The sequence below is a fragment of the Elephas maximus genome, chromosome 4, assembly GCF_024166365.1.
Source record: "Elephas maximus indicus isolate mEleMax1 chromosome 4, mEleMax1 primary haplotype, whole genome shotgun sequence".
In the NCBI taxonomy this organism is placed as follows: Eukaryota; Metazoa; Chordata; class Mammalia; order Proboscidea; family Elephantidae; genus Elephas; species Elephas maximus.
Genome location: NC_064822.1, coordinates 84,973,446 through 85,001,061, shown reverse-complemented (window position 1 = coordinate 85,001,061; position 27,616 = coordinate 84,973,446). Strand labels below are relative to the sequence as shown.

The window sequence follows — 27,616 nt, the reverse complement described above, 5'->3', positions numbered from 1 at the left end:
AATCAAGTTGTATTGATAATTACTGATGATTAGAATGAGAAAGTAGGAAACGAAGATCAGCAGTTGGAAAACATGGCCTTGATAACAGAAACAATGCCAGAGATCACATGGTAGAATTCTGCAAAGCCAATGATTTATTCATAGAAAATACTTGTTTTCAACAACATAATGGACAGCTGAGTTGGAATCAACTCAAAGCCAATGGGTTTGGTTTGGTTTTATACATATAGACCTCGCCGGATGGACTACACCAAAATCAAATTGATTACATCTGTGCAAAGAGACAATGGAGAAGCTCAATATCTAGGGCCAGCTGCATAACAGACCATTAATTGTTCGTGTGCAATTTCAAGTTGAAGCTGAAGGAAATTAAAGCAAGTCCACAAGGACCAAAGTATGACCTTGCATACATCCTGCCTGAATTTAGATACCATTCAAGAAATAGATTTGACTGTGTATTTAGCTCTCTTAAAATCAAATGTATAAAAAATATATTTTAGTTTTCTTAAAATCAAATATAGAACTATAATTAAGGAGACAGTGCTATATAATGGAAAAAAATTAATCGACTCTATTACTTTAATAGCTAAATGATCTCAGACAAAAATTATTAAATTCTTTTGAACCTGTTTCCTTAGCTAAAATATGGAGACAATAATGCCTTCTTTTGAGAGTTAATCCAAAGATTAATGATAATATAAGCAAGATATCTAGTATAATGTCTAACATATAGCTGGAGAATAGCCAGTAGTGACTATTATTAATATTATTGCAATTAGAATTGAATCGCACTTGTAAGTTGATTAGAGTAGACAAAATTTAGAGTATGTTTAAGGGCTCTTAAGTATTTTGCCAATTTACCCATGTTTAGAATTGACAACAGATGTGGCGTCTTGGTTTATAAATAATGTGTATTAGCACCAGGGGATACTTGGCATGATCTTTATATTTATGTAAGATGAACTGAATTATCTAGAGTGATGGTTTAGCATTTTAATGCTTATATTGAGCAGTTATTATATGCCAGGCACAATACTAAGTACTCTACATAAATTGTCCTGTTTCATCTGTACAAAAATCTTATTATGTTCAACATTTTTTATTGTAATTTAGATGAAGGTTTACGGAACAGACTAGTTTCTCATTAAACAGTCAGTATACATATTGTTTTGTGACACTGATTACCAACCCCACGACATGTCAACACTCTCCCTTCTCAACCTTGGGTTCCCTGTTACCAGCTTTCCTGTCCCCTCCTGCCTTCTAGTCCTTGCCCCTGGGCTGGTGTGCCTCCTTTAGCCTCATTTTGTTTTATGGGCCTGTCTGGTCTTTGGCTGGGTGGACCACAGGAATATCTATACAAAAATCTTCTGGGGTAGTTGCTATTATCAACCCCATTTTATGTATTAGGAAACTGAAGCTCAGAAAGACTGCATACCCAAGGTCGCAAAGCAAATACAGATCTGCTAGCTTTACTTGTCAGAGGACAGAGCCTTACTCTTAGCCACTACACCGCATGACCTCTTCCCTGGTAGAGGGCTAATGGCACTGTAAGTAAAATGACAACTGCAGAGATTTGAAGTACGGTCTATCATTTGTTCCTCTCCTGTGCTGAATTGTATGAAGCACCACTCCTGTGTGAAGAACAAGGTCTCTGAGGTCCAAATAACTGTTCAGGCTGGGGGACCATGACTCAGTCCTTGGAAACTCAGTCTTATCATGTATAAAATGGAGAAAATAATACCTATGGTATCATTTGTTTTAGGGCTCATAAATAATGCATTTAAGGGCCTGGAATTGTAGTAGGTCTTTAAAAATATGTATTATTTTTCCATGTCATATGACCTCAAACTGTACCAGTGTGGTTTACTCTTAAATTTGAACTTAAATGGATAATAAATATAAATGTAGCATTCTATCGCATCTTAGAAATAATGTATTTCTGTTCATTCAACAAACACTTATTGCTTACCTACCATGTGCCAGGCACTCTTTGAGGCTCTGGAGATACACCAGTGAACAAAAGAGACAAAAATCCCTGCCTTGACAGGACTTATGCTTTAGAGCTGAAAGGCAGATTATAAACAAATAAATAAGTAAATATATGTCATTAATTGAGAAGAGCTATGAAAAACATAGCACTTACAACCTTCTAACTTGAAGCTATAGACACTCCCAGAGGACACCTTTCAGCCAAATAACAGACGGGGCTATAAAATTAACAACATCCGTGAAGAACGTGAACCTTAGAACAATCGACTATACAAGACCAAAAGGGCAACGTTTGCCCAAAACCAAAGAAGAGGGACATGAAAACTGGATGAATGGAAACAGCAAACCCAGGGAGAAAACGAGGAAGGTGCTGACACATTGCAGGGATTGCAACCAAGATCATGAAACAACTTGTTTAAGAATCAGATTGGAAAACTAATTTGCTATGTAAACTTTCACCTAAAGCACAATGAAATCTTTTTAAAAAATGAAAAGAACATTGCACTTATCATCGTGACTTCATTTTATCAAAAACATGCTATACTGTTGTTAGCTGCCGTGGAGTCAGCCTCAACCCTATGTACATATAATACTGCCGAGTTCTGTGCTATTCTCATGGTCGGTTGTGGAGCAGACCATTGTGATCCATGGGGTTTTCACTGGCTCATTTTTGGAAGCAGATCACCAGGCCTTTTTTCCTAGTCCATCCTGGTCTGGAAGCTCTGCTGAAACCTGTTCAGCATCACAGCAACATGCAAGCCCCCCCAGACAGACACGCATGAGGTGCACTGGCTGGGAATCGAACCAGCATCTCCCGCATGGAAGGCGAGAATTCTGCCACTTAACTATCTTAGGGTGCTAACATGACGTGTCATTGCTGTGTGCCACTGAGTTGATTCTGACTCATACTAACCCTCTATGACAGAGTAGAACTGCCCCATAAGGTATCCTAGGCTGTAATCTTTATGGGGGCAGATCACTAGGTCTTTTCTCTCATGGAGCAGCTGGTGAATTTGAACTGCCAACTTTGCAGTTAGCAACCGAGCACTTAACCATTGTGCCACCAGGGCTCCTTCAACATGACATGTAGTAATTAGCAAAATACAAACAGCAAATCCTTAAAAAGGTATGTTCCCGCTAAACAATGAATTGATAATGCCCGGCAACCTCTTCAAAAAAGATGGTGGAGTCATGGTTTTTCCTTATGAGAACCTACCTGGTTCTGTTATTTCAATAGTCAGTATCCACTATAAGTTAACTAAGACTGCACAGGTTCCAAAAGACATGTCCCTGGAAAAGGGGCAATACAGGGTAACTATATATTTTTTTATATAAAGTTAACGTCAAAGATGAAGAAATTGAAGATTTTTACCAACTTCTGTAGGCTGAAATTGATCAAATGTGCAATCAGGATGCATTGATAATTACTGGTGATTGGAATGTGAAAGCTGGAAACAAAGAAGAAGGATTAGTAGTTGGAAAATATGGCCTTGATGACAGAAGTGATGCCAGAGATCACATGATAGAATTTTGGAAGACCAATGACTTCTTCATTTTAAATATCTTTTTTCAACAACATAAATGGCAATTATACACATGGACCTTGCTGGATGGACTATTTCTGTGGAAAGAAATGATGGAAAAGCTTACTATCATCAGTCAGATAAGACGGGGCCGACTGTGGAACAGACCATCAATTGCTCACATGCAAGTTCAAGTTGAAGCTGGAGAAAATTAGGACAAGTCCAGGAAAGCCAAAGTACCACTTCGAGTATATCCCAGCTGATGGTTTAGGACCATCTCAAGAAGAGATTTGACATGTTGAACACTAATGACTGAAGACCACAATGACATCAAGGACATCATACATGAAGAAATTAAAAGGTTATTAAAAAGACAAGAAAGAAAAAAAAGACCAAAATGGATGTCAGAAGAGACTCTGAAACTTGCTCTTGAACACTAACTAAAGCAAATGAAAGAAATGATGCACTAAAGTGCAGAAGATTTCAAAGGATAGGTCAAGAAGACAAAATAAAGTATTATAATGACATGTGCAAAGACGTGGAGATAGAAAACCAAAAGGGAAGAACACTCTCAGTATTTCTCAAGCTGAAAGAACTGAAGAGAAAATTCAACCCTCGAGCTGCAGTAGTGAAGGATTCTATGGGGAAAATATTAAATGACTCAGGAAGCACCAAAAAAAGATGGAAGGAATACAAAGAGTCACTATACCAAAAAGAATTGGTCAACCTTCAATTATTTCAGGAGGTAGTGAATGATCAGGAACTGATGGTACTGAAGGAACAGGTCCAAGCTGCATTGAAGGCACTGGCGAGAACAAGGCTCCAGGAATTGACAGAATACTAACTGAGATGTTTCAACAAACAGATTCAGCACTGGAAGTGCTCACTCATCTTTGCCAAGAAATTTGGAAGACAGCTACCCGGCCAACCAACTGGAAGAGATATATATTTATGCCTATTCCCAAGAAAGGTGATCCCACTGAATGTGGAAATTATCGAACAACATCATTAATATCACACATAAGTAAAATTTTGCTGAAGATGATTCAAAAGTGGTTGCAGCAGCACATCAACAGGGAACAGCCAACAATTCAAGCTCGATTCAGAAAAGGACGTGGAACCAGGGATATAATTGCTAATGTCAGATGGATCCTGGCTGAAAGCAGAAAATACCAGAAAGATGTATACCTGTGTTTTATTGACTATGCAAAGGCATTGGACCGTGTGGATGATAACAAATTATGCATAACAATGTGAACAACGAGAATTCCAGAATACTTAACTGTGCTACGTTCTTGTACATAGACCAAGAGGCAATCATTTGAACAGAACAAGGGGATACTTACCGCATGGTTTAAAATCAGGGAAGGTGGGTGCAATGTTGTATTCTTTCACCATACTTATTCAATCTGCATGCTGAGCAAGTAACTAATCCAAGAAACTGGACTATATGACGAATGTGGCATCAGGACTAGAAAAGACTCATTAATAACCTGTGATATGCAGATGACACAACCTTATTTGCTGAAAGTGAAGAGGACTTGAAGCACTTATTGATGAAGATCAAAGACCACAGCCTTCAGTATGGATTACACCTCAACATAAAGGAAACAAAAGTCCTCACTACTGGGCCACTAAGCAACATCATGATAAACTTAGAAAAGAATGAAGTTGTCAAGGATTTCATTTTACTTGGATCCACAATCAATGCCTATGGAAGCAGCAGTCAAGAAATCTGACAACATATTGCATTGGGCAGATCTGCTGCAAAAGACCTCTTCAACGAGTTAAAAAGAAAAGATGTCACCTTGAAGACGAAGGTGCACCTGACCAAAGTCATGGTGTTTTCAATCACCTTATATGCATGTGAAAGCTGGATAATGAATAAGGAAAACCAAGAAGCATTGATGCCTTTGAATTATGGCGTTGCCAGAGAATACTGAATATAGCATGGGCTGCCAAAAGAGAAAACACATCTGTCTTGGAAGAAGTACAGCCAGAATGCTCCTTAGAGACAAAGATGGAGAGATTACATCTCACATACTTTGGACATGTTATGAGGAGGTAACAATTCCTGGAGAAGGACATCATGCTTGGTTAAGTAGAGAGTCAATAAAAAAGAGGAAGACCTTCAGCGAGATGGACTGACATAGTGGCTGCAACAACAAAACAATGAGCTCAAGCGTAACAATGACTGTGAGGATGCACAGGACCAGGCAGTGTTTCGTTCTGTTCTATACAGGGTTGCTATGAGTCGGAACCAACTTGACAGCACCTAACAACAACGACAACATAAAGTTTTACAGCAAAATCAGCCATATACCTAAAGACATTAATGGAGAAAGTATATCTCAGCTCTCAATCTGACAGTTTCAAAACCCACCTTTGCAACTTTCTAGTTGTATGAACTAAGACAGGGTAATGCAACTTCTTTGTATCTTAGTTTCATCATCTGTTAGATGATAAAAATAATGCCTACTTCATAAATTGCTGTAAGGGTTAAATTAGAAACCATATAAAAATGGATTAGTATACTACCTATCACATATGAGACATCAATATGATCCAACAAATGATTCCATTCATTTAGTAATTTGGGCGCTTTTGCTCTCATATCACAGATTCACTTTTCAAAAATCTTTTTAATAATATTGACATTATTACCCAGGAAATACTACCCAGGAAATACTACCCAGGAAATGCCAATCTTGGTAATCATGTGAGCTGTTCATGTTTCTTTGATTATACTATTATAGTTTTACAAAGACAAGCACTCCATGTTTGAAAAACTGCTATTCAGTTAAAAATGTCTTCTGGCCATAACAGATTCAAAATTAGTATTACTTTAAAAAAACATAATTCTTTCAGCCAAACAGTACACAGATGTTAATGGGAAATTGCAGAAGTGATAGGTGTGTAAATATAATGATTCAGGATCAATCAAAGGGTATAAAGCACATGAGAAGAAAAATATTAACAGTCTCTAAACACCACATACATTAATGTCCAGGGATTTAAACCCAGAACACTAATAATTTTAAACAGGTGTTTTGTTTTGTTTTATTAAACTAAGTTCAAATTAGTAGCTTCTTTTCCACTACAAACAAGACTATAGCTAGCAACTTAAACAAGACTATAGCTAGTAACAATTTTTTATAGCTAGCAACTTTTGCTAAGCAGTGTTTTATTTACCTTATGACATATTCAATGCCTTTTCATTTGCCTTAGGAATCTACAACCCCCAAGTTTCACTGATTTTACTTTTTTTTCTTCAGAGTACAGGTTGCCTGAGGGAGCACTCTAGTGCAGAAATCCTCTCTTTATCGAAGGATTAGGTTTCCAAGTTTCACCTGCCCAGGAAGAGTTTGGGTTTTAACACGCAGCCTCATTTATGAATTTCTATGTCTTTCCAGGGCTAGGGGAGGGGGAAATTTCCAATATTTATTTTGCAAAGATGACCTAAGAGATTATTTTAAAAAGAATCTGGTAGAGATTCAGGTCAAAATTTCTCAGCAAAATGGCAATTCTAGAAAACCAATTCTATTACAGAAAATTATTTCCTTTCAGTGTCTAATGAGAAAAGACATTTGTTCAGCCACACTGAAGTTTAGCCCACCCATAACACCCCTGGATGGTAGAGATCATTTTATCCCCTATAATCAGCCTTTCACCTGAAAAGGTGATATCTGACAGGTGTATGTCTGAATCACATACTGTAAATGTATGCATATTCATGAGTATGTAAGGACATTCAAATTGAATGGAAATAAATGTTTTATGTGCTGATAAATTAGAATACAAAAACAGGCTTATAATTACTTAGAACTTTGTTAAATCCACATCCTTTTGGAAAATAAATTGTATGAATACAATTTCTGGGGATTTATAAAGTGATTCTTATGGAAATTATTTTTTGTCCAATTGCAAGCAATGAGAGTGGTTTCACCTGCTTTGTTGTGATAAAAGTCTTTATCCATGACTATCTGATTGGTTGGTAAAGAAGTACAGAATATTCAGCAGCACTTACATACAGTTCTGAAGTCCTTTGTTTGGTTAAATAGATCAGTTATAACTCCAAGTGGTGGGTTTTATCATGATTTGAAACTATACGATAACCACAATTATATATATATATAGTCAGTCTTGCACTGTAATTTCCATTGCTATGTTGTTTAGCCAATGTACCTCATGCGCAGACACCACCTGTCTGTCAAGGGAGGCTTGTGTGTACTATGATGCTGAACAGGTTTCAGTGGAGCTTCCATACTCAGACAGACTAGGAGGAAAGGTATGGCAATCTACTTCTGAAAATCAGCCAGTGAAGCCCTATGGATCACAGCGGTTCAGTCCTCAACTAGTCATGGGGATGGCACAGGACCAGGCAACATTTCATTCCATTGTGCCTGCAGCTGCCATGAGTCAGGGGTCAACTTGATGCAGCTAACAACAACGACAATACAAGCACAGAAATCGTGGGAAAGAAAATGTGCTGGTTAAGTGACTGCCCTATTTCTCAGCACACACTGTACTTTGTTGATGTTTGCTTGTATCTCATATGCTGTTTTATAAGTCTTTACAAAACCAGACTGATGGAAATGATAAAAACAAGTTGGAACTTGGGACCAGCAGCTGGCTGAGGGGAGCCTGAATCCCCCAAATCCTATGGATATAGTGTGCTTTCCTTGATGTTCCTGCCAAAGTATGTACGGCTGGAAAGCTAGGGGGATCTGTAAGATATGTGCCAGCATAAATTTGTAACAAATTCATAAGTTCCAAAAACCTTGCTTGGAAATGATTGCCAATAGCTAATCATTTTAAGCCAGTGAACCCGCAGCTGAGTGTTTCATCCACTCTCTTGCAGGTGACTGAGAAGACAAATCCAAATGCTGTCTCTGTGTGTGACTGATCATGGAGAACTTCAAGGACAGTCCTTTCCGTTTGGGTCTCATTTTAATATTATGACGAAATTTGTGTATCTATGTTAAGATTCATGTTTCATAGGAACTGCTGGGAGATTTTACAATTCCACCCTCAAAAAACTAAATAAGAACGAACGATACAAGGGTGAGGCAATAAATTTGGTTGGTTGGGGGTGAAAACTTGGCTAAATAGTCAAAAGACACGTACTATAATTCTGGTCTAAAATGTCTTTTTCCTTCCTTATCCATCTGGTGAAGTACTCTTCCTTCGACCATCTCACATCTAGTAATATTCATTCTTCAAACTCTGCCGAAGTATTTGTCCTACTTGGAAGAGGTCCCTTTTATATACTACTAACTTTGCATACATTAGCTCATTTAATCCCCAAAACAATGCAATAAATAAAAAATACCACTCTTTAGAAAAGTGTGGCTCAGAGAAATTAAGAAACTTGCAAATTGATTTAAAAAAAATTAAAGTATCAACAGGTTTTATTCCTGAATAATATCGAGGACTAAATTATATGATAATCCTCTCCCTAGCAACACTTTAAAATGCTGGATAAAATAAAGCAAACATTTTTAATTAATATAACAGCCAGCAAGAAAATAAGGGAAATCCACAGGGACAAAAATCAGAGAGGAGGGTGAGTGCTGGCTAGACTTCACAACAAAGAGGACTTTGTTTTAGTGGCCACATAGACCAAGAGTGCGTGCCCTGCACTTCTGCAGGTAGAGATGGAACTGAAACCTTCGCATAAAGATAGGCCCCTTAAATGACTACATCCTTACTGGACTAGAAAATAATTGAGCACTAGCACTGTAGGTCATCAAGGGTTTCTGTCTTAGCTGATTGGCAGCGGGGCGGCGGGGGGGGGGGGGGCGGGAGTAATATTAAGGTTTTTCTACCATTTGCAAGGTCCTAGAACCTATTAAGCTGAAAAAATAACATGAAATCAATCCAGATAAATCAACCTGGTTTTTTCAATGAGAGATGGATAACAATGGAAAGGACAGAACAAAGGCAAACCTTTGAGTAAAGGCAATTTAAGAAACATACAAACCAACTGCAACATACAGATCTTACTGAAATCCTGATGGAGAAACATATATGAATTGATCATGGATATTGGAACACTGACTTGATGCTACTAAGAGATTGTTAATTTGTTAAGTGATAGTAGTATTTTCATTATTTTTTTAAAGCGTCTTTATATTTTAGACTTACACTGTGAAGTATTTATGGATGAAATGATATAATGTCTAGGATTTACTTCAAAATAATCCAGTGTATGATATGTGGGTGTGGAGGGAGTATGGGAGTATACGGATGGGATAAGATTTATCTTGAGTTGATAATTATTGAGGCTGGCTGATGGGAACATGGGGGTTCATTTTACTATTTTATCTACTTTTTTGCGCGTTTGAAATTTTCCATAATAATTTTTTTTTTCATAAGCTCTGGGCTCATGACACCATTGGAACACCTGGCAAAACAAAATTGTCTGTTTACACCCTCAAATAGGCCACACCAAGAAAAATCCTCTCGGAAGACGAACTCACAAAATTAGGAAACACATGAGAATCAATTCATTAGTGAAAGTTAGTACTTAACTGTGCACATATACATACACGCAATCTAAGAATTAGAGTCACAAGAATTTCAAATAATGGAGTTAATGGCAAGAGCCTATAAAAAAGTACTTTTAAATAATTAAAGACAGGAAAGGAGGGATTGAAAATATGAATAAAGAACATGACACTTTCAAAAACACTCGGCCTATACAGAAAATCATCACTAATAACAAAATAGAAGTTCTAGAAATACAAAATAAAATTGTTGGAATTAAAAAGTCAAGGGACAGGTAATAGGCAGATTAAATCCAGGTGAAGAAGAGGACAGTGAACTAGCAGATAAAAAAAATAGATCTGAGGAAATAACCCAAACTACAGCACAGGGAGATAAAGAGAGTGAAACATAACACAGATGATAAGAAACAGGAAAGATGGCATAAGAGCATTCAAACACACATCAGAAAAAAGTTCCAGAAAAAAAGGACTAAGGAGAAGAGAGAGACAATATTTGAAAAAAAAAAAATAATAATAATGATTGAAAATTTTCAGAATTGATGAAAAATACAAAAATCTTAAGTTCAGTAAACATAACAAGTCCCTAGTAGAATAAACAACAAAATCCACATTTGGACACATTATAGCTAAACTATAAACACCAAAAAACAAAGAAAGATCTAAAAATCAAAGAGAAGGGGCATGTTTCCTACAGAGGGACAACAATTAGACATCTAGCAGAGAGTGGGATAATATGTTCACAAAACGAGGGTAAACAACAGCCAATCTAGAACTGAAGGAAAATTTCATAATCAGTAACTTGTATGTACTTACTAAGTAGACTAAAAATATAAAACAAAAGTGGGAAGAATTATAAGGAGAAATTAACAATTCCAAATAATATTGGGAAATTTGAACACATCTCTCAGTAATCTTTAGATCAAGTAGAAGAATATTATAGCAAGGATGTAGATGATAAAACAGCATGTCTTAACATGCTTGATTTTAGAGTTGAACATAGAATCCCAACTTCCAAAATGAAAGAATCCACATTTTTTCCAAGCTTATATGAGATTTTATAAAAATTAGCCACATATTAGGCCACAAAGTAAATCTCCTCAAAGAACTGATATTATGAAAAACATAAACTGATCACAAAGCAATTAAGTTGGAATAATCAAAAGGTGAAAGACATTAAGGAAGACCCAAATAAATGGAGAGATATCCTTTGCTCATTCATGTACCAAAAAACCAAATCAAACCCGCTGCCATTGAGTTGATTCCAATTCATAGCAACCCCATAGGGTTTCCAAGGCTATAAATCTCTACAGAAGCAGACTGCCACATCTTTCTGCCACAGGGCTGCTGGTGGTTTCGAACCACCGACCTTTTGGTTAGTAGTCAATCACTTAGCCTCTATGCCACCTCTATGCCCCACATGAGCCTCTCTGCTCACGTATAAACCAAAAGAAAAAAAAAACCAAACCCACTGCTGCGGAGTCGATTCTGACTCATAGCGACCCTATAGGACAGAGTAGAACTGCCCGATAGAGTTTCCAAGGAGCGCCTAGAGGATTCTAACTGCCAACCTCTTGGTTAGCAGCTGTAGCGCTTAACCACTACGCCACCAGGATTTCCAAATGTATAAAATGTATAAGTACAAATTCTATGAATATACCAAAAGGATTTTTCTTGGAACTTGAAAAGTCAATTCTAAAATTTATATGGAAGGGAAAATGGCTAAGGATTGTCAAGACAATTCTGAATAAGAATAAGGTTGGTGGGGGCAGGAGTCATCTTTATAATAAGATGCATTATAATGCTATTTTAATCTAGATATTGCAGAATTGGCACAGTGACAGATAACAACACAAACTGAAGGGAATCACAGACATGAACCTCAAATCTAATATGGCAACTTGATATATGATAAATAGCACACGAGTGTGGAAGGATTAGTTACTCACTAAATGGCACTAAAACAATTAATCCATATAAGATAAAATAAAATATGATCTCTACCTCATATCATATGCAAAAAGTTACACCATTTAGGTTAAAATATAAACACAAAAAGTAAACCTTTAACATTTTTAAGAAATGCTATAGGAAAATATGACCTTAGAGTAGGGAGAAATTTCTTTAAAAATATATCAAAGCACATCCCATATAAAGGGATTGATAAATATAAACACATTAAAATTAAATCTTGTGCACAACAAAGACGCTATAAGCAAAAATAAAAGACATGGCGCCAACTAGAAGACATGTGCAGTACCTAAAACCACAAGGGGTAAGTAACAATGGTAAGAAATCCAATAAATCAATAGTAAGAGACAGACAATCCATAGAAAATAACTGTTGAATAGATGAATGACAGAGAAAAATATAAAATCGCCAACAAACGTATTAAATACGTTCAGTTCTAGTAGAAATTAAAATATAAACTAAAGCAAGATACCATTGCACATAAATAAACTCAAATTATCTAACAATAACAAATGCACGCAGTATGTAGATCAATGAGAACTCTACAGTTGTTAGGAATACAAATTAGTACAACTTTGGATTTGTACTGATTTGGCAATAGGTAGTTGGTTTTTTTAGTCAGTTTAAGACACCTATATCCTATGACTCAGAAATTCAACTCCTAGATATATACCGTAAAGACACTTTGAAACACGTGCACAGAGAGGCATGGACAGGAATGTCCATTGTAGCATTGTTTGTAATTGCAAAAAAATTAAAAAAAAAATTTTTTTTTTTAAACAGTCAACTCCAATAGTATATTTATAGGGTGGATTCCATTATCAGGCATAATTAAGTAGGTTCTCATATTAGGTCCCACTTTTGAAATGATTACAGAGATATATTAATACCCCTGGGTTCAGAGCTGTGGAATAGTACAATAAATAGAAACATCTGAAATAGCACAGTCTATAGAATTTTTTTTTATAGAAATTGTACAATAAATCAATATAAATTCAATTACATAACATTATAACAAAAGTGTAAATGAGAGAACCATCCTGTTCAACCTTTTAAAAATATTATCAAGTGGCTTTTCTTATTAAGAGCACTTAAAAAAAAAATAAACAGGACACATTGAAACATCAGGTAATATACAGTAATATTACTTTTCATTTGAAAAGTGTTTTGTCCTTTTCAAAGTGAGGAGGTCAGTGTCCCCAAGCAGGCTGCAACCTCTCCTGCATTTCTCCCCTTCCCTTCCATGGCAACATGGGTTAGCTAGACACTGAGCTTTTTGTGATGTGTGTGTGAGGACGGGGGAGAAGGGGAGCGAGGCTTCAGGGAGGTCTCGAGGTGGAAAAATTTGTGACGCACTAGATTCGGTGACTGACTGAGAATTATTCATCTAGGGTTCTATAACACAATAGTTGTGGTCACCTATGTTCATTTTTGAAAACTATATTTAGTCTCAGACCCTTAGCGCTAACATGAGCCCCTTAAAAGGCACCCCAAGCTACTTGTTCATGAAAAGATTGAGATGAGGCCAACCTGTGTGAATTTGGTCTTTCTGTTTCAGAATCCAGTGAGCTGAGAGAGCATGAGAGAAATGCAAAGATTTAACATGTAGCTTGTGAACTATAATGGTCAAATTCTGTATTTCATATGCATGCAGTCATCAAGAAATTGCTTTTTATTTATTATAATTTTTTCACCTTATGTAGTCCTAGTTTGCCCTCCTCACTACCTTGGGTGCTACACTTTTCCACTGGGGATAATGCGCCTACCAAGGAGGTGATCCCAAGAGGAGCAGACCCTCCCCCTCAACAGAAATGATGAAGACTGAGCCACTGTTTCCCTAACCTTGGAAAGGCCTCCTTTTTAGCTTTCCTGGCACAGCTGAACGTGAGATAGGGCTAACTGAGCCTAATGGCCTGATACGTGCGCCACACCTGATACTTTTGAAGAAAGCATATAATGGTATTATTATTTTTTTCTAGTAATAAAGCTACAATTCTCTCCCTAGTCAGGGTCTAGTTAACACATAAGCAGTTTCCCCTCTTCTTTTCTTGTCACCTGTCATTATCTTCCACACAAGAGAGAAGCCTTGGTAATAACACATCTTAAAGGGTTTTCTAATGGCTCGTTACATGAATGCTGAATCAAACACTTTCAGAACAACAATTGTGTGGGATCCAACTAAAACAGCATCCTCAAGGTTTCACCCTGCCTCTCCCAGCACTAAGCACTCAGTCAGGGAGAAAGAAACTGCTCATTTCTGCAACAACAGATGCAGGCCCAACAAATTCTTCAGCAGACTGAGAATGCTCATTTGTGAGCAAACCCTTGCTCCCTAATGTACAGTCACTTAATGGTCTTTTGCCAGCCCTCAAGAAACATCACACTGAATCATTCACATTCATGACTGCATGACTGTGCTAGGAAGGGGATATGGCTCCAGCAACATGAGATCAGAAAGCATCACTTTAAAGATGCTCAAAAATCAAACCAGACCTATTGTAGGATCCCTCTAGAACTTCAACGACGACCATGCCTTTTGTTTGCTACTCATTTTGGAACTGGGATTGGAACAGTGTTCCGAAAGGAGGTATGCTGGACGGTTTTTAGTCAGTCTCCTCTTGTCTCTCCCTCTGGGATGTTTTGAGTATTTGCAGTACTTGATAAAGGAAAAGCAGAGCCTGATTCCGGATTTCTTAGCTGGACAAATAAAATCCTATGAGAAGCCCTTGAAGATGTGCCCAGGTCAGGGATCTACCAAGAAGGAGCAGGCCTACACTCGAGACTCTTACATAATGAGATTCAGGGTTTTATCCTGACACATTGCAAAGAACAAAGAGTGGTGATCTAATTTCCAGAATCATCATCAAAAATGAAAATGACAGCTGCGTATTACAAACAAGACCTGAAAGGTAGCTTCCCTTAAGTTCTAGAAACAACAAGCATGAGATCATAGCCCCTTTGAAGCAGCAGGCTCCTCCAGTTGCTGAACATCAGCGCATCCCCCAATGGCACAGCTCAGCCAACAACTCTCGTTTCCTCGCCTCAGAAGCCAAGGTGTCATTTAGCCAGCTCCTGTCCAGCAGTTACTCCCTGGAACAGCAGAGGAAGGCAGGAATTTGCTAAATGGCATTTCCTAAGGCTTAAAGGGCTAAAGTAGCAAATGAAATGCCTAAGCTACTCTTAGAATTGTATTCAGTAGCTGAATTGACTTGGTTTTATTTCTGCAGAAATTTGATAAAAGTAGCAATCTGTAAACGCAGTGAAAACAGCCTCCTCCATATGTTTCTATACTGGCATGAGCACCGAGCCGTTGTACTCCGCTGGATCGCCACATTTGGTTTACTGGCTCAGAATCTCCCTCAGAAACAGTCAGACCTCTAGCTGTTCCATGAGAGCCTTAGGGCCTTCGTTAATAAGCTGAGAAATGAACTTATGGATCATTGAGGTAGTTGTACAAATTTATATTCCTCTTCAAAAGAAAAGCGTATTTTAGTTATTGCCATATGTATGGGTGGATACATACGAATTTTTAAAATTAGCCAGAGTGATCAAGGGAGCTGCCTTGCTCAGGCATCTGACAGTCAGCCCTGCCAAATTTTTTCTCAATACTCTGAGATCTGAGGCTGCATACAAACTATCTGAAAGAGGCTATGCCTCGGAAATGGACTTCCATGCATTTTATGCCATAAATCCTGTTCCCAACATCTTTTTTTTTTTTTTTTGAGAAATTCACCTTCAGCTTATGAACTCATAGTAATAAATCTAGACTTGAACAATTCACAGCAAGTAACTGGTGAATCAGTGATAGAATTCTCGCCTTCCTTCCGTGCAGGAGATCTCAGTTCCATTCCAGCTAACGCATCTCAAGTATAGCCACCACTCATCTGTCAGTAGAGGCTTGCACATTGCTATGAAGATGAACAGGTTTCAGCAGAGCTTCTAGACTAAAACAGTCTAAAAAGAAAGGCCTGGCAATCTACTTCAAATATCAGCCAATGAAAACCCTATGGATTACAATGGTCCTATCTTGCTGTATACGCAGTCACTGTAAGTTCGGGACTGACTCAACAGCAGCTAACGACAACTTAAAAAAAAAAAAAAATTACCATCACGTTGACTCCAACTCATAGCGACCCTATAGAACACAGTAGAACTGTCTCATACGGTTTCCAAGGCTGCAATCTTTACGGAAGCAGATTGTCACATCTTTTTCTCGTGGAGCTGCTGGGGGTTGGAACCACTGACCTTTTGGTTGGCAGCCATAGCATGTCATAGCACTTAACCACTGCACCACCAGGGCTCCCAACTACAACTAAACAAAAAAAACAAACCTGTTGCCATTGAGTTGATTCTGACTCATAAGGACCCTATAGGACAGAGTTGAACTGCCCCCATAGAGTTTCCAACGAGCTCCTGGTGGATTCGAACTGCCAACCTTTTGGTTAGCAGCTGTAGCTCTTAACCACTACACCACCAGAGTTTTCCACAACTAGAGGCTTAAAATCTGACATCATGAGGTCCCATCTATCTCTGGATTTTGATGGACCCTTTTGACCAGCACTTCCCTAGTCTGCCAGGATCTAGGCCCTAAAAATAAACTGTATTTTGAGGTGAAATGACACCTAATTAAAGTTGAATTAAAAACTAGATTTCGTTCCTGTCCTACAGTAATACAGAAACATGCATGCTGAATTCCTCAAAATACCCTGTATATATCTTTTTAATGTTGTTGATGCTAACCCTGCTGGCAAGAGGATCTAGTTAAAGAATACCACCCCTAGAAACATCACGGACAAGGCTAAAAAGCCAGAAAAAATCTAGGAAACATTCATTTTCTCAGACCAAATTGAAAGTGGGCACTATACTAGCAATCTATGAAACTGTTATACCAAATATTAGGGAAACCTATGCCACTGCTTTCTTTGTAGAAGGTAAGAGTTGGTAGTACTGACATCCAGCATTCAACCATATCAATTTAATTTTTCCTAATTATATCCTAATTTATTCTAATTAGGGGACTGAAAAATAAAGTTAAATGACCTTTTTTTTTAATCCTGCATTTCAGTAATGCTAAATTAACGTGATCTGAATACTTCTAGAGCCCAGGAGCACAAAATGGAAAAATAGTGTGTTAATTTATCATTACCTCATCACTCTCTGAAATGTTACCAATAAACTTAAATTTGTCTGCATTGAAAAACTGAAAAAGACTACTATATGTCATTCCTTAAACCATAGTTCAAAAATGGATATATACAAGTTTGGACATAATGGCAAGTATGCAATATGTAAGAAGATTTCAATTTGACACTTACCTGGTACCTACTATGTGTCAGGAGATACATAGTGGCCCCACGAATATGTAATATAAAAATACAGAGAATGGATTATTTTCATTTGATTATTCCAAAATCCTATCACTATTTCTATCAAAGAAGCCTGTGTGGTACAAGCAATTTGTGATCAGCTGCTAACCAAAAGGTTGATGGTTCAAACCCACCTAGTGGCTCCAAGGAAGAATGGCTTGGCAATCTGCTTCTGTAAGGATTACAGCCAAAGAAACTCTACAGAGCAGTTCTACTCTGTAACACATGAGGTCATCATGAATTGGAGGCCAACTGGTTGGCAGCTAACAACAACAAATATTTCTATCATAAAAAAATCAAAACCCAAATGGTGATTGACATCTCAAAAGTTTCCAGGAATTAACTTTCTGAGATGATTTGCAAAGGTTTTATCTATCCACACTACAGGATTGAAAAATATCAGAACTCACCCCTTCTCCTCCTAATTTTAAAAAAGAAAGAAGGTTCAGGGACAACTTTCTGGTTATATAAACACTCCCTTGGCCTTTACTTGTCTGCCTCAGTATGAAGCTAGAGGCAGAGGTAAAAACACTCTCTCCTGTTATTTCCAAGCACCTAAAGACTTTGTGCAATCTTAACCTTCCTAATCCTTGATTCCATATTCCTGAAATTCAGAAAACACTTCACCAAATTCTTGATTATTCCCTTTTATTTTCATACACTTTTGCCAAATTAATTCAGTGACATTCTATTTTTATATTTACCCTGAGAACTTCAAGTACCTGTGAGATTATTTTCCTACTGTTATTTATTTACTATACATACCCAATGGGGATTGAGTTAGACCATGTAATTATCCACTCCTCAGTTCTCAACAATCCTGTAACAGTTGCTGTAATAAATAATTATTTCCCAATGGTATCAGAGATGCTACATTAGGTTTTGGAAGCATATTACAGTATGACAGATAATGGATTGCTATGCAATATATTCCTGAAAACATAATTCCAGGTTAAATTTCTCAAATGCCAATACACATATATAGAAAAATGACACCACATTTAGCTTCTTGACTTGTCAAAGGGTCAATCCAAAACTCCAATGCCAAACTTTTCTCTTTTCCAGTGTCTCTTCACAACTGTGTTTGAAAAATTTCACCAAATCACATCTTAGGTTGTCTGTGTATAAATGATGGTTAATAACTATATCTGTGTCTTACTTGCTATACGTCCTATACATACTTGTCAAGTCATTCAGCCAAATCAGCATGTCTTACTTTCTCATAAATTATGTATAATAACTATATCTGTGCCTTACTTGGTAAATGTCATATACATACTTCTGAATTTTATGGTTTATCCTGTTACAAAAGAGATAATCATGCAAAATTTCCTTTCTGTTAAATTGGGAATAAAGTTTTTTGTTTTAAATCTGGATACATCTGCATTTTTAATTCTTTAGTAATTCTTTAGAGTAAGTTAACATATGAAAACTGTTATTGAAATTCTTGATAGAACTCTTAATCATTACAGAGTTTAGGATAAGTTTTATTAATGACATTAAGGAAATACTCTTCCTTTCTTATTAAATTCCTGCCTTAAACTTTTTAATGTGATTAAGGGAGTATGTATCTCTATCAAGGGTTTTATTCTAGCAGGTGGGGTATGCAGCAATGGAGGGACAGTGAGGAAAGCAATAGGGCAAAGAAATTCCCACTTTCCCCCTGCTGGAGCAGGAGAACAGTGGAATGCAGATCTCAAATTCTCACAAAAAGACCAGGTTTAATGGTCTGACTGAGACTGGAGGGACCCTAATGGTCATGGTTCCTGGACTCTTTGTTAGCTCAAGATTGGAACCATTCCCAAAGCCAACTCTACAGACAGGGATTGGCCTGAACTATAAGACAGACAATGATACTGGTGAGGAGTGAGTTTCTTGGCTCAAGTAGACACTTGAGACTATGTGGGCAACTCCTGCCTGGCGGTGAGATGAGAAGGAAGAGGGGGACAGGAGCTGGTTGAATGGACACAGGGAATAAAGGGTGGAGAGGAGGAATGTGCTGTCTCATTAAGGGGAGAGCAGCTAGGAGTACACAGCAAGGTGTGTAAAACTTTTTGTATCAGAAACTGACTTAATTTGAAAACTTTCACCTAAAGCAGAAAAAGTAAATAAATAAAATACAAAAAAAGAAATTTCCACTTTCCATAGGAATATTCCCCCACAAGGATCAATGGACTAACAAATACTAAACATTCCCACTGGGGATAAGAGGCAACCGTTTGCTCTTAAATTGACTCTAAGGTACAGATGCCAAACCAAATAAATCACTGCAAGTGAAATACTCTGAAAGGTAAATGGGCTATAAAAATATTTTGTGTAGGTTAAATTTTCTAATCGGAAGTATTCATTACTGTCAGGTATAATAAGGGCACGTGTCCATCAGAATCTCAGGAGCTCTCCTCCAGGTATATGAATCATTATTTTTAGACCACTACCTAATGTGGCAGATATCTCAACAAATGTTACTGAATGAAGAAAAATAAGCCAAAGTTCAAACATGCCATGCTTAGCCTAAACTAAAATTATGTTCATTTGAGTAAGAAGTGAAAGGCTCCAAAGTTCTTAGATTCCTTCAATTCCTCTACATTATTCATCAATAAGAATTCTAGAACGATGAGCACACTTGAATGCTTATTTGACCCAATGACTCACACCACTGATAGAAGGAAATGCAGAACAAACTTCTGTATTTTCCTAGTTTTCCCTGCCCACAGCCAAGTGCATCCTCAAAGAACCTGTTTCACTCTTTATTGTCATTGTGATGTGACTTGCAACTTTCAATTCACCTATAAAGAATTTTGAGAGAAAAATGACACTTTTACAGGTTAAATAGTTTCCATAGAGGCTCCATTCTACTTTTTTCTTCTGCAGGAATCTTCTGTAACTCAAGTGAAAAGACTTTGGTCATCCCTTTGATGGGGAGTGGAGAGAATCACAGTTATGGATAGATCTGAAAAAAACCTATTTGCTTTCCTAAAATTCCACTGGATATAAATTTCTGCTCACGAATCACCAAGGGCTTCCTCAGTCTATAATCAAAGGTTCACTGAATATTCATCAAGTCACCTCGACTTTGGTCAACAAGAAGTCACCTATTGCATTTATCCACACACCTCAGTTCTAATGATTAAGTGCTTGGCTGCAAACCCAAAAGGTTGGCAGTTTGAACCCACCCAGCAGCTCCCCAGGAGAAAGACCTAGCAATCTGTTCCCCTTGAGATTACAGCCAAGAAAAGCCTATGGGGCACCTCTACACTGTCCCATGGGGTTGTTATGAGACAAAATCAACTTGATGGAACCTAACAACAACATCATGGGAATGGTTATCCCTAAATCTCAAGATAATGGAATAGTCAGCACCCATTGCCATTGAGTCAACTCCGAGTCATAGCGACCCTATAGGGCAGGGTAAAACTACCCTATTTTTTCTACCCTAGGGTTTCCTATGCTGTAATCTTTATGGAAGCAGACTGCTGTACCTTTCTTCCATGGAGCAGCTGGTAGGTTCAAATCTCTAACCTTTCAGTTAGCAGCCAAGAGCTTTAACCACTGCACCACCAGGGTTCCTAATAAAATAGAAACCCTTGTTAAATAAAGAGACTACCACATTCTGGTAGGAGGCAATCAGAATAGTGAGAAATAGGAGAGTGAAGTACACAAAGCTGTAGATGGGGTGAGATGCATCATTCTGGGGACCCTGCTTGAATTCAGCCTAAATTTCAGAAGCTGGTTTGGCTCTGCCTCAGTTCCATAAATTGACCACTACTACTCTGGTCTAGGGGGGGCTTCCAATATAGAACAAAGTCTTCAGTATTCCCAGGAAGATATACTAGACCAGAATCACTCCCTATCCCTGGCGAAAATGACCCTGAGGAGGCCTCTCTCCACCAAGTTCATTTTCACTAAACTCCAGAGAGATTCAGAAAGCCCTGGACTAATCTAATATCACTGAGATTGCTAAATAGTCACTTCACTGAGAACAGGACAGAGAAAAGTGACATGGCCAAATTAGTATCTCTTTCATGGTTCAAACTGCATTGCGAAACATAGCAAGTCAAATAATGACCATTCTCCAAGTCTAGAGGTGAAAGAGTCACTTCTACTTTTAAGAGTGCCACTACCAATGATCGCTTCACTAATAGCTAATAAAAAGGGCTAACATTCATTGAGTGCTTACCATTGCCCGCACTGCTCTAAGTGCTTTACATGTATTTTTTTAATCCTCAGGACAACCCTAAAAGGTAGGAATTATTATTATCATTCTGATTTTATAAATAAAGAAGTGGGAGCCTGGAGAGTTTAAGTAACTTGCCCAAAGTTATTGTGTTGATAATGGTCAAGCTGGGGTGCAGTGGTTCTGCCTCGCTGTCTTTTCCTTTCCTGAAAGCATGGAAGAGTGCCCCATGACCAGCCACAAACAGTGTGATCAGGACAAGCACGGTGTGTGTATGGGACAGTGACATGTTGTCCACAGCTCTGCCCAGCTGAGACTTGAATGGTTTCTCACCCAGCTTCTCAGAGACCTTTTTCACTTCTCTCAGGTCATCTCCACTAGCTGCTCTGCTCTAAATGTATTTTCTGTCAAAAGAAAATTTAAGATTACAGATATCATCAGGGTTACACACTATGAGCAAACTCCAGATGGATCCTAGATTACAAACAGGAAAGAACAGAGAACTGATTGCATATAATCCTCTTTGTACCACACCCAAGGAGCTTCCACTGCAATTAAGAGCATCAGGGCCTACAGGAAGTTCAGTCCTATAAGAAATTCTGGAGTTGCGTAATTTGCATGTTAATACTTTAAACCTTAAAATGAGTTTCCCCCACACTTCCCCCCATCTAATTTTCTTCCCTCCCCCCGCCACTTGGTAATGGGCATTTTGAGATTGGAATAAAGAAAAGAAAGAAAATACACACATATATGATACTCAAAACCACTGAATAAAGGAGTTTCATTCCTTTTTTTTTTTTTTTAATTTGCCTAGCCTTCAAGAACGTGTTTTTTTTTCCTCTGAGTATCTTGAACAGCCATTGAGGTGACTAAAATATCCAGCATATCTTAGTGAAAAGCTATTTTTAAAATCACTTGATTTAGGAAACTCTAATCATGATAATTTCATGGGAATTCTTAGTACACAAATTAAAAGTTTTAAATTACTCTGCAAGAATCTGTGAATTCAAATAATCTTAATTAGAAAATCACTGCACTGATGCATATTTATCAGGTATTTTTAAAGCCTGTCACTGATACAAAATTATTTCAGAGGTTGTTTTATGATTTATAGCACCTGTGGCCAGTAATAGTAGTGATGATGCAATATGAGACTGCCCCATAAGGTATCCATGGAGCAGCTAGTGGATTCAAACTGCCAGCCTTTTGGTTAGCAGCCCAAGCTCTTAACCGCTGTGCACCAGGGCTCTAATATGAGACTTGGAGTGTCAATTCTTGTCTCAGGGGCTCTCCCACTTTCAATCTCTGGGCCTTAAGCGAATGTCATTTGACCTCCCTTAGCCTGAGTTTCTTCATGTGCAAAGAGGAATCATAATTCCAACCTCAAAGTGTTGTTTCATGGGTAAAATGAAATAATGCACAGGAAAGAGCTTAATAAGGTACCAAATAACAAAAAAACCAAACCTGTTGCCGTCAAGTCAATTTTGACTCATAGCGGCCCTACAGAACAGAGCAGAACTTCCCCATAGGGTTCTCAAGGAGCAGCTGGTAGATTCCAACTGATGACCATTTGGTTAAGCAGCTGAGCTCTTAACCACTGTACCACTAGGGCTCCTAGTAAGCTACCAGGCCCTGTAACCTATCTAACATATTAAAATTACAAACCAAATGGGAAGTGAAGCGGCAGTGTGGCTCCATGAGGAAAATGCAGATGCAATCTATGGTCCAGAAGTAGGAACTGACCTGGTCGAGTACTTTGCTAACTCCTGACTGTGGCTGAGTCTGGGTCTGGGTTCTTTCACTTGAGAAATGTTTTTTTTATCCCGTTAAGGATGTAGGGACTAGAAATAATACATGTAAAGCCTCTAGCAGCACAGGCACACACTAGGTGCTTAATAAACGACACCCATTTTAAATTAAAGAATTCGCTGAATGAAGCCAAGGATGTGATATGTTTCAAAAAAAACACCACCACCAACAGCTGAGCAGTGTTCTGCTTAGAACAGTACATCCGTTATCGGAGTCCCCAAAACACTTCCGCCATGGCCAGCGCCCTGGGGTTATCCTACTTCAGACTCCAGTAGATCAAGGCTGTGCTTCCCTGTATTCTTGCATTTCTTAGATAATTATTTTATAAACACTCAAGGAACCTCAAATTAAAAAATGAAATTAATATTACTCAATGTGGCAACTCCATGTACAGGCATTTTCCTAGACCGCTTTTAAAACTAGATGAATTCACTTCACTCTTTGCTACTTACGTGGTGACAAGGGTGGAGTCCCGGGGATAGGATAAGGAAAAAGCCAAAGTGAATCTGTTGTTGTTATTGGGGTTGTTCACTTTGACAAGATAAACAGGCTTTGAGATCACCTCCCCGGCTCCAGAGCGTTAGAGTCAGGCCCCTTGGAGGCACTGGGAGCAACAAGCAGGAGAGGGGCAGGAGTCCTACCGCGTCCAGCCTGCCCCCGGGAAAACCAAGTGAGCCAGACACCAGTCACCAAGCCGAGCGCGAGTTAGAGGAGTGGAGCTGGGAAGGGCGCATGCAGTTGGGTTAGTCTTAACTCGACCATGCGGTTTTGCATTCCTGTTTGGCAAACGCGCTTAGGCAAAACAGACTTGATGCTTACAATGATCCCAGCCCAAAATGGAGTGTCTCTGACTAGCAAGGAGGAGCTGACGCTCGCCATAAGGAAGCCCACCACGGTAATGCTGATGCCCAGGGCCAGCTGCAGCAGGGCGAGCAGCAGCGGGAACCGGCAGCCGCAGCACGTCCGGGCCTCCTCCTCCCCGCACTCCTTGGGGGACCCTTTGCCCTTCTTCGGCCCCATGTCGTCGGGCTCGGCGGCGTCCCCGGACTGCAGCCCCCCCTGCCTCTGCTGGCCGCGGGGCCGCTTATCCTTGCCCATGGCGGCTGCGTGGGCGGCTGCGTGGGTTGCTGGGTGGGTTGGGTGCGTGTGCAGCGCGCTAGGCCCTGGAGCGCGGCGCTGGCTAGTTGAGCCTGCCCTGGTATTCGAATTACGGAGGCTGAACAAATATGGAAAACATTTGGAGCCGACTGGCCGAGCCTCCAAAGGCCACAGGCAGCCCGCAGCAGAGGGGGATTCTAGGGGGGTCGCCAACTGCCAACACGCCTAGACGCAGCGCCTGCTCTGCCCCGGGGCTGGGTTTGCCAATTGCCGGCGGGAGCTGCGCGGGTCCCCTGGCCTCCTAAATCCAGTGTGTTCTAGACAGGCTGCGTGTGTGTGTGTGTGTGTCTGTGTCTGTGTCTGTGTGTGCGCGTGTGAGTGTGTGTAGGATTTTTTTGTTTTTGTTTTCTGAAAGGTGATGAATGTTTAAATCATTCCAGTTTAATTAATAGACAATTTATTCCAAAATAGGCATTGCCGGGCTCCAAGATGTGAAGTTGTTTCTAGAAGTTGAATTGTTCTTATTTTCCGACAGAAGTATAATTCCTTCTCTTTTTTGAAGTTCTGCAATCCAGCTGACAAATAAAGGCATTTTTCCCATTGAGATACTTGCTTTTGAAATAACTATAAGGATGGTGGGCTAATTGTGAACTCTACCACAAGAATTTGTTTTTAAGAGCTCTTTTAATAGTTTTTAGTTTAATAGTTTACATGGAGTCCCCGGCCAGTCTTCACAAATTTCCACAACATTGCTTATAGGGTCGCTATGAGTCTGAATCAACTCGAGGGCAATGGGTTTAGTCTGGGTTTTGTAGATCCAGTTATCTGGGTTCAAATCCCACCTTCTAGCTGTGTCAACATTGCCTAGGAAGATTATCCACCTTAGAGGTGGACAATGTTAGTCAACATTTGAAAGTTACTTTCACAGCACCTACAATGTGCTAGAAAGTAAGAATGTTCAAGATCTAGACCTGGTTTCTGCCCAAAGTCACAGAAAAAAATCAATAAAACTGTTTTTTCTTATTACCACATAACACTGTGTGCCCTCAAGTTGGTTCTGACTCATAGTGACTCTATAGGACAGAGTAGGACTGTCCCATAGGATTTCCTAGGAAAAGAACAAATGGACAGGTCTTTTCTCCCTCAGAGCTGCTGGGTGAGCTCGAACAGCGAACTTTCGGTTAGCAGCCGAGAGGTTTAACCATTGCAACACCAATTTCAATGAAACCATTAAGAAATGATCCCATTATTTTGGGGGATAGGTAGATAGACAGATCCTTTGGTATGGTTATTATAATATTCAGAGAGCTGTTTTCAAGAACAAATAATATTGTCAAGGCATTAGGACTGAAAAAGCCTACTCCCAGACTGTTCTCTATCAGCTAATTTAAAGAAAATCTACGTTACCCCTCCATTTCTTCAGAATTATAAACTAATCCTCAGCTCTCCTTACAAATTGTCAAGTGCCCAAAAAAGTACCTTTGAAGTTATAAAATATGTTCTTACCTTTATTCATTTGCAGAACTTCAGTATTTTCCTTATAACTTCCTTATGGAACAGTGGGAAAAATATGGTCCATGGAACAAATGCAGTAGCTAAGAAAGTAGAATTCAAAACACACTTTTCAGCTTCCAACCTAGAAGCAGTGTCCACCTTCACATGAGAAAGAGTTGCTGAAGCAAAGTCATTGTCAACTTTGGGACCATTATACCATCTAGGATTTCTGTTGAGGATGGACAATAAAAACTGGTGTTAACATCAAGAAACCCAACTGACTTGGGCCTGACTGAGAATAAACCAAATGACACAACAGAACAATGCTTGCGTTTTGCATTTACATGTAGTAAACATGTATGTATACAGAGTCAATTGACTACCGGGAATCAATTATTTGTGCTCATTAAATTAATAATATAACTACCAGTTAAAGAGCATCTATTCAGTACCAAATGCATACTAGGTACTTTACATACTTTACTATTAATCTTTACGACAACGTTATAATTACAGTTTCCACTTTTAGAGATGAAAAATTCCGCATTGGAATTATTAAGTGCCTTGGCCAAAGTCACTTGCCTACTTAGTATTAACCTTAAATTAGATTTGAGTGAGAAAAGTTGAATAAGATAATAGGGTATATTCTGCAGGTACATCTTCTATGTTTCAGAACTAAAGTGGCTTATAATTCTGAAGTTATAATTCATATATTTTTACAATAAGTGCTTACTTTTAATTGCCTAGTTGAGACATGTTACATATAAAACCTGTAGCAGTGAACAATACCCCAGGTAAGTTGTACTCTTTCTAGTTTGATCACAACTGCCTACTTCAGTTTTCAGCTTCCAGCATAGAAGACAGCAGTATAGGGAGCTTCATACTTGCTCAGATTTCCAGCCTCCTGGGTGAATCTTCCCAGTGTTTCAGAGGAACTGGCCTTTGGCAATACCACTAGATGATAGCAAGGAGGATAGCATTTTCACTTAATTGATACAGGGAAGTAGAAGCAAAGAAAAGGGTGAGAACAATTGATGTTGAGTGCTTCTCTATCACTAAGTTGAGTGCTTAGTGATAGAGAAAAATCACGGCTAAAATGGGATCAGAGAAGCAGTAAGGATACAACGAAGAAAGTTCTTCATATAATATGTCCTTTCCACTGGAAAAATAATTATTTCCAGCTCTTCACATAGTTTAACAGAAATGAACAGGTATTTTTAATATTAATAAATTACAATGTCACTGTTTTATAGGTTAAGCGATAACTTACTTATATTACCAGGAAAAAAGGCAAATAGAAACAAAGTGTATTCAGATAATCTATTGGCTATTCCCATAACACAAAACTGACACTCTAAATTAGAAAATCCGAGAGAGCAGTTAATATATGGTATGAGATTATTCTGGTTCTCTGGGGAAAATAACAAAATTTAGTTTCTCTATTTTTATCTTTATAGTCTGTCTCAGATGTAGCATCATTTTGGAATATTTATGCTTCAGAAGTTCAGAACAGGGAAGAAGATGCCTTTAAGACTAGTGTCATTAGCAAATGTCATTAAGAAATCCAACTAGAAATCATCTGTAAACCAACTGTTTCTGAACACTTGATCTTAGCTTCACCAAGAACAAAAACAGGAATTCACAACAAGATTATTACAGTTCCAAGGTCTAAATATCAAGTTT

At 38.5% G+C, this 27,616-nt stretch overlaps 1 protein-coding gene across 2 annotated transcripts in view; it reads right to left on the bottom strand.

Annotated features, from left to right (window-relative positions):
• SSPN (sarcospan) overlaps nt 1-24,588 on the bottom strand; it is a 42,902-nt gene extending 18,314 nt beyond the window's left edge. Inside the window, exon 1 of one of the 2 annotated variants that reach the window (XM_049882685.1) lies at nt 24,233-24,588. In XM_049882685.1, coding sequence (XP_049738642.1) covers nt 24,233-24,439 — 207 coding nt within the window. In that variant the 5' untranslated portion in view covers nt 24,440-24,588. Of the gene's footprint in view, nt 1-24,160 lie in introns of both variants that reach the window. The other variant, XM_049882684.1, reaches the window with a different exon arrangement.
• Between the last annotated feature and the right edge of the window lie 3,028 nt (nt 24,589-27,616).